General features: G+C 43.3%; 1 protein-coding gene across 3 annotated transcripts in view; it reads right to left on the reverse strand.

Annotated features, from left to right (window-relative positions):
* TBCE (tubulin folding cofactor E) overlaps positions 1–7,630 on the reverse strand; it is a 70,440-nt gene that overhangs the window by 57,757 nt on the left and 5,053 nt on the right. For all 3 annotated transcript variants that reach the window (XM_032242294.1, XM_032242296.1, XM_032242295.1), the window contains exon 2: positions 7,166–7,296. In XM_032242294.1, the coding sequence (XP_032098185.1) occupies positions 7,166–7,265 (100 nt within the window). In that variant the 5' untranslated portion in view covers positions 7,266–7,296. The remainder of the gene's footprint in view (positions 1–7,165; positions 7,297–7,630) is intronic.

Raw genomic sequence — 7,630 nt, forward strand, 5'->3', positions numbered from 1 at the left:
AAAAAAAAAAAAAAAGAAAAATTAGCCCAGAGTGGTGGTGGGCACCTGTAATCCCAGCTACTGAGGAGGCTGAGGTGGGAGAATTGCTGGAACCCAGGATGCAGAGGTTGCAATGAGCAGAGATCACACCATTACACTCCAGCCTGGGCAACAAGAGTGAAACTCCAACTCAAAAAAAAAAAAAAAAAAAAAAAAGAAGTACAATTAATGTGATCATCATAGAAACTATCAGAATAGACCGAGTTAATGGATGCTACAAAGAAAAATGCACAAAATAAGGCCATTCTCTCACTGCAAAGCACAAGTCATTTTTCAAGCTAAAGGAGGCAGAAGGAGCAAGCACTTTGGGAGGCCAAGGCAGGCAGATCACAAGGTCAGGAGTTCAAGACCAGCCTGGCCAACAGGGTGAAATCCCATCTCTACCAAAAATACAAAAAATAGCTGAGCATGGTGGCAGGCGCCTGTAGTCTCTACTACTCAGGAGGCAGAGACAGGAGAATCACTTGAACCTGGGGGACAGAGGCTGCAGTGAGCCAAGATTGTGCCACTGCACTCCAGCCTGAGCAACAGAGCAAGTCTCTGTCCCAAAAAAACAGAAAAAAAAAAAAAGGGGGGGGTGCAGGTGCGGTGGCTCACACCTGTAATCCCAGCACTTTGGGATTGATGGGAGGATGAGGTAGGTGGATCACCAGATCAAGAGTTCAAGCCCAGCCTGGTCAATATGGTGAAACCCTGTCTCTACTAAAAATACAAAAGAAAATTGGCCAGGCATGGTGGCATGCACCTGTAATCCCAGCTACTCAGGAGGCTGAGGCAGAAAAATCGCAGGAACCTAGGAGGCGGAGGTTGCAGTGAGCCAAGATCGATCATGCACTGCACTACAGCATGGGCAACAGAGCAAGACTCTGTCTCAAAAACAAAAAACAAAAACCCAGTATGAATAAGAAAGTAGACAGAGGTGGTATAAGGGCAGGACTACCTACCTCACCAGTCAGATCCCAGGAATGTGGTGTAATCCAGATTTTTGCTTTCTACATCCACGGTGAACAAACACTGATAGCCTCAATTTGGAAATTCCAAATGCACAAAAGACTGAACCAGACACTAGCAGACAGGCTTATTAATTTACAGTGATAAATAAAGCTGTCACACTAACCTGATTACTCTGGTCACCCTACTTTGTTTCTCATTCTCTATGGACTCAAGTCACATGAAAAGCCAATCATAATCAGGACCAACTTCACTGACATCACAAGAATTAAAAGTAATTAATCCGGCCGGGTGCAATGGCTCACACCTATAATCCCAGAACTTTGGGAAGCCAACGTGGGCGGATCATGAGGTCAGGAGATCCAGACCATCCTAATACAGTGAAACCCCATCTCTACTAAAAGTACTAAAATTAGACAGGCGTGGTGGCACGCACCTGTAGTCCCAGCAACTCGGGAGCCTGAGGAAAGAGAATTACTTGAACCCAGGAGATGGAGGTTAAGTGAGCTGAGATCGAACCACTGCACTCCAGCCTGGATGACAGAGACTCCATCTCAAATAAATAAATAATCCATCACAAAGGTTCTGCACAGCAAAAGAAACAACCAACAAAGTGAAGAGACAACCCACAGAATGGGAGAAAATTTTTGCAAGCTACTCATCTGATAAGGGATTAATAACCAAACTATAATAAGGAGCTCAAACAATTCCATAGGTAAAACATTTAATAATCCAATTAAGAAATGGGCAAAAGGCTGGGCTCAGTGGTTCATGTCTATAATCCCAGCACTTTGGAAGGCTGAGGTGGGTGGATCACCCAAGGTCAGGAGTTCGAGATCAGCCTGGCCAACTTGGTGAAATCCTGTCTCTACTAAAAATGCAAAAAATTAGCCAGGTGTGGTGGCAGTTGCCTATAATCCCAGCTACTGGGGAGGCTGAGGCATAAGAATTGCTTGAACCCAGGAGGTGGAGGCTGCAGTGAGCCAAGATCTGCACTCCAGCCTGGGCAACTGAGTTAAACTCCATTTCAGAAAAAAAAAAGAAAAAGAAAAAAGAAAGAAATGGGCAAAAGAGCTGAATAGACATTTCTCTTGTACAGAAGACATACAAATGGGAGGCAGGTATACGAAAGAGTGCTAAACATCACTGATCATCAGGGAAATGCAAATCAAAACTACAATGAGATATCACATCAACCCAGTTAAAAGGGCTTTTATCCAAAAGACAAGCTATAACAAATTCTGGAGAAAAGGGAAACCTCACACTTCATTAGTGGGAATGTAAATTAGTACAACCACCATGGAGAACTTTTTGGAGATTTTTCAAAAAACTAAAAACAGAACTGCTATATGTTCCAGCAATCCCACTGCTAGCTGTATCCAAAAAAAAAAAGGAAACCAGTAAAGTGACATCTGCACTCCCAAGTTTACAGCAGCACTATTCACAATAGCCAAGGCTTGGAATCAGCCTGAGTGTCCATCAACAGATGAATGGATAAACACATACACAATAAAGTACTATCCAGCCTTAAAAAAGAATGAGATCCTATCATTTGCAACAACATGGATGGAAATGGAGGTCGTTATGTTAAGCAAAATAAGCCAAGCACAGAGACAAACCTCGCATATTCTCTTATTTGTAGGAGCTAAAAAATAAAAACAATTGAACTCATAGAGATAGAGAATAGAATGGGGCTGGGTACAGTGGCTCACGCCTGTAATCCCAGCACTTTGGAAGTGCCCAGCACAAGGCAGGCAGATCACCTTAGGTCAGGTTATTTTTTTTTTTTTTCCTGCTTTTGTTTTGTTTTTTCCCCCCAGACAGGGTCTCAATACCAGGAAAAGAAAAAACCCTTGCCATATTAAGTACACGTTAAAGACTTCCACCGCCTCCATGAAGGTAGAGTCCACATGTATCTTGTTCAGTGGCTTTCAACAAACCTTACTGCATATCAGAATCCCCTGGAGGGGCTGCTCTGTCTATGGAGTAGCCATTCTTTTACTCCTTTACTTTCCTAATAACTTGCTGTCACTTTACAGAATTGCCCTGAATTCTTTCTTACATGAGATCCAAGAACCCTCTCTTGGAGTCTGGATTGAGACCCTTTTCCAGTAACAACTTTCTGGTGACCACTGAAGGCACTATAGTGTGGAAATCCCTGACCCAAAGGCTAAGTTTAGGTAAGTGATGGGGTCTGGTAACGTCTTTCTAGTGAACCACGGAAGGGATGATACTGAAGAAACCCCCTGACACAAAGGAAATAGACTGCAGCACTGATTGGTTGACTTGGGAGCCAAGAAAACTTTTCTTTTGAGCTATTTCCAGCTTTCTTTTATTTTTTTTTTATTTTTTATTTTTTTTTGAGACGGAGTTTCACTCATGTTACCCAGGCTGGAGTGCAATGGCGCGATCTCGGCTCACCGCAACCTCCGCCTCCTGGGTTCAGGCAATTCTCCTGCCTCAACCTCCTGAGTAGCTGGGATTACAGGCACGCACCACCATGCCCAGCTAATTTTTTGTATTTTTAGTAGAGACGGGGTTTCACCATGTTGACCAGGATGGTCTCGATCTCTTGACCTCGTGATCCACCCACCTCGGCCTCCCAAAGTGCTGGGATTACAGGCTTGAGCCACCGCGCCCAGCCCTTGCCAACTTTCAACAATTGAGTAGGCGGGCACAATGGCTCATGACTGTAATCCCAGCACTTTGGGAGGCCAAGGCAGGCAGATCACCTGAGATCAGGAGTTCAAGATCAGCCTGGCCAACATGGTGAAACCCAGTTTCTACAAAAAATACAAAAATTAGCCCGGTGTAGTGACAGGTGCCCAACTACTCCAGAGGCTGAGGCTGGGGAACTGCTTGAATCCAGGAGGCAAAGGTTGTAGTGAGCCATGATCACACCACCACACTCCAACCTGAGTGATTAGAGGAAACCTTTCTCAAAAAAATAAAAAACTGAGTGAAGTATACTCCAGTAAACAAAATTTGAAGCGTATTTGTTTCCTCTACCTGATTTCTCCAGAATTTGGAAACTATTTGTAAGTATTCTTAATTTATAACAATATAGTTACTTGCATAAGTGCAATAAGAATCTTTTTTTTTGAGATGGAGTCTTCCTCAAGACTAAAGTGCTGCAGTGGTACACTCTCGGCTTACTGCAACCTCCATCTCCTAGGTTCAAGCAATTCTCCTACCTCAGCCTCCTGAGTAGCTAGGATACAGGTGTGCATCACCATGTTGGCTAATTATATTTTTAGAAGAGATGGGATTTTACCATGTTGGCAAGCTGATCTCAAACCCCTGACCTCAGGTGATCCACCCGCCTTGGCCTCCCAAAGTGCTGGGATTACAGGCGTGAGCCACTGTGCCTGGCGAAGAATCTGTTTTCTTTTGTAACAGGACACAATAGAAAAAAATGCTTATTTTACCAAGGCTTTAACTGGAATGACAAGCTTTCCTTTAAGGAATCAAACTTGACTTGCAAAGCCAATAAAAGCCCCTTGGGGAAACATCTCACTCCTTGTATCCAGTCTCTATACAGGGTTCCTGACCCGTGGTAAGTAAAAAATGTCACTTTCTCACAGGCCCAGGAGCCCCAATTTATCTTGGGAGGCCAAGAGGAGAGGAATTTACTCAGCTGATAGATATTTGATGGTACAAACCCATGGCTAGGCTTGGTTTTTAAAAAGTCTTGCCCTTCCAAACAACAAAGGGGAAAAAAAAAAAAAAAAGTCTTGCCTGGCGCAGTAGCTCACACCTGTAATCCCAGCACTTTGGGAGGCCAAGACAGGTAGATTACCTGAGATCAGGAGTTCAAGACAAACCTGGCCAACATGGTGAAACCACGGATCTATTAAATATACAAAAAAAATTAGCTGGGTGTGGTGGCAAATGCCTGTAATCCCAGCTATTCAGGAGGCTGAGGCAGGAGAATTGCTTGAACCCGGGAGGCGGAGGTTGCAGTTAGCCAAGATCGTGCCACTGGACTCCAGCCTGGGCAACAGAGCAGGACTGTGGGACTATGTCTCCAAAAAAAAAAGTCTTATCTGAGGTTCTTTCTATGGAACAGAGTTCCATCAAAGCCCACTTAAAAAGAGCTTATAATAATTTTTTTTCTTTTTTGAGACAGAGTTTTGCTCTTGTTGCCCAGGCTGGAGTACAGTGGCACAATCTCAGCTCACTGCAACCTCCACCTTCTGGTTGCAAGCGATTCTCCTGCCTCAGCCTCCCAAGTAGCTGGGATTATAGGGGCCCACCACCAGGCCCAGCTAATTTTTGTATTTTTAGTAGAGACAGGGTTTCACCATGTTGGCCGAGCTGGTCTCAAACTCCTGACCTTGTGATCTACCTGCCTCAGCCTCCCATAGTGCTGGGATTATAGGTGTGAGCCAGCATGCCTGGCCCAGATATCGCCTTTTGTCAGAACTCAAGAGTTATGAATGGGGCCAGGTGCGGTGGCTCGTGCCTATAATCCCAACACTTGTGGGGAGGCTGAGGCAGGCAGATCACCTGAGGTCAGGAGTTCAAGACCAGCCTAGCCAACATGGTAAAACCCCATCTCTAAAAAAAATATAAAAATTAGCTGGGGACTAGCCAGGCGTGGCAGCATACACCTATAATCCAAGCTACTCAGGAAGCTGAGGCAGGAGAATCACCTGAACCTAGGAGGCAGAGGTTGCAGTGAGCCCATATTCTGCCACTGCACTCCAGCCTGGGCAACAGAGCAGACTCCATCTCAAAAAAAAGTCATGAATGGCTCTTACCATACTAATGATTTTTGACTGAGCTCCTAATAGGAATATCATTGCCCCTTTTCAGCCTGAAGAAGTTACAGACGATGGATCTTCATCCCTCTGCAACCTTTAGGATTAAGGGTTCTCTTATAAAAGGGAGGGGGGAAATGTCAGATGTGTGAACCAGAGCAACTCCATCTCAAATAGGAGCTAGGTAAAATGAGGCTGAGACTTACTAGGCTGCATTCCCAGACAGTTAAGGCATTCTATGTCACAGGATATGACAGGAGGTAGGCACAAAATACAGGTCACAAAGACCTTGCCGATAAAACAGATTGCAGTAAAGAAGCCAGCAAAACTCACCAAAACCAAGATGGCGATGAGCAGTGACCTCTGGTCATCCTCACTACTACACTCACACCAGCACCATGACAGTTTACAAATGTCATAGCAACATCAGGAAGTTACCCTATATGGTCTAAAAAGGGGAGGCATGAATAAATCTACTCCTTGTTTAGCTTATCAAGAAATAAGCATGAAAATGGGCAACCAGCAGCCCTTAGGACTGCTCTGTCTATGGAGTAGCCATTCTTTTATTCCTTTACTTTCCTAATAAACTTGCTTTTACGTTAAAAAAAAAAAAAAAAAAAAAAAAAAAGAATCCCCTGGAGGGCTTTTAAAACACAAATTCCTGGGTCCCACCACCACAGTTTCTGATTCTTGGTGAGGCCTAAGAACCAGCATTACTAACAACTAACCACATGACACTGACACTGGCCAAGGACCACACTTTGAGAACGTGTGGTCTAAATCTATCACCAAGGCCCCTGTACTGATTCAGGCCAATTGTAATACACAGAAGACAGTCAGATTTGTGTTGACTAAGACTTATGACTAAGTCTACCACATTATTATTTACTCTATAAACCAGAAATTAACATCCAAAATGGAAAACAATTAAACTATATACTATACTAATGTAATCAGAAAGAAATACAAGCAAAATAATGCTGTAGAAACATAAATTTATACCAAAAAAGTTTAAAAAAGGTAACAAAAATTGTAATGTATATCAATTTAAACTGTATTAGACACCTACACACATGGATTAATGACAAAAGAAATTTCAAAAAAATTACTTGAGTTGAAGGTTGTGAAGTTTCAAGACTTTCAGCTGTTTAAAGTTTCCTCAGAAGATATTTTAAGGTTCATTTTATAAAGATAGCAACACTAAATAATTAAATGGCATATAATTAAACAAAATCATAGATACCACAGGATACTGTCACTCAAAACTGGATACAGGAGGCATCTGTAAATTGGTTAATTTCCTCAAATTTGTGGTATAAAGTGCTATTGAGAAGCCTGCAGCGAAACAGCTGCAAAATACACACACACACACACACACACACACACACACACACACACACACAATTACTTACCTGCCACAGGAGGGACAACACCAGCAAAACGTACTGTTGCATGTTCTCCGTTAACTTCAACTCTTCGACCAATGACATCCAATGTCAACGTGTCACTCATTATAATATATCCAGAATCCAAAATATAAGATCTAGGAAGAAAAATACAACACTGGTAAGAACTTAATAAAATTCCTTTAAAGGGTTTTTTTTCTTTTTTTTTGAGACGGACTCTTGCTCTGTCGCCCAGGCTGGAGTGCAGTGGTACAATCTTGGCTCACTGCAACCCCCACCTCTCAGGCTCAAGAGATTCTTGTACCTCAGCCACCGAGTAGCTGGGACCACAGATGTGTGCCACCATGCCCAGCTAATTTTTGTATTTGCAGTAGAGAAGGGGTTTTGCCATGTTGCCCAGGATGGTCCCCAACTCCCATTGAGCAGAGATCACACCACTGCACTACAGCCTGGGCAACAGAGCGAGACTTT

This window comes from Sapajus apella, unplaced genomic scaffold (assembly GCF_009761245.1).
Source record: "Sapajus apella isolate SASKATOON/1434 unplaced genomic scaffold, GSC_monkey_1.0 scaffold49, whole genome shotgun sequence".
In the NCBI taxonomy this organism is placed as follows: domain Eukaryota; kingdom Metazoa; phylum Chordata; class Mammalia; order Primates; family Cebidae; genus Sapajus; species Sapajus apella.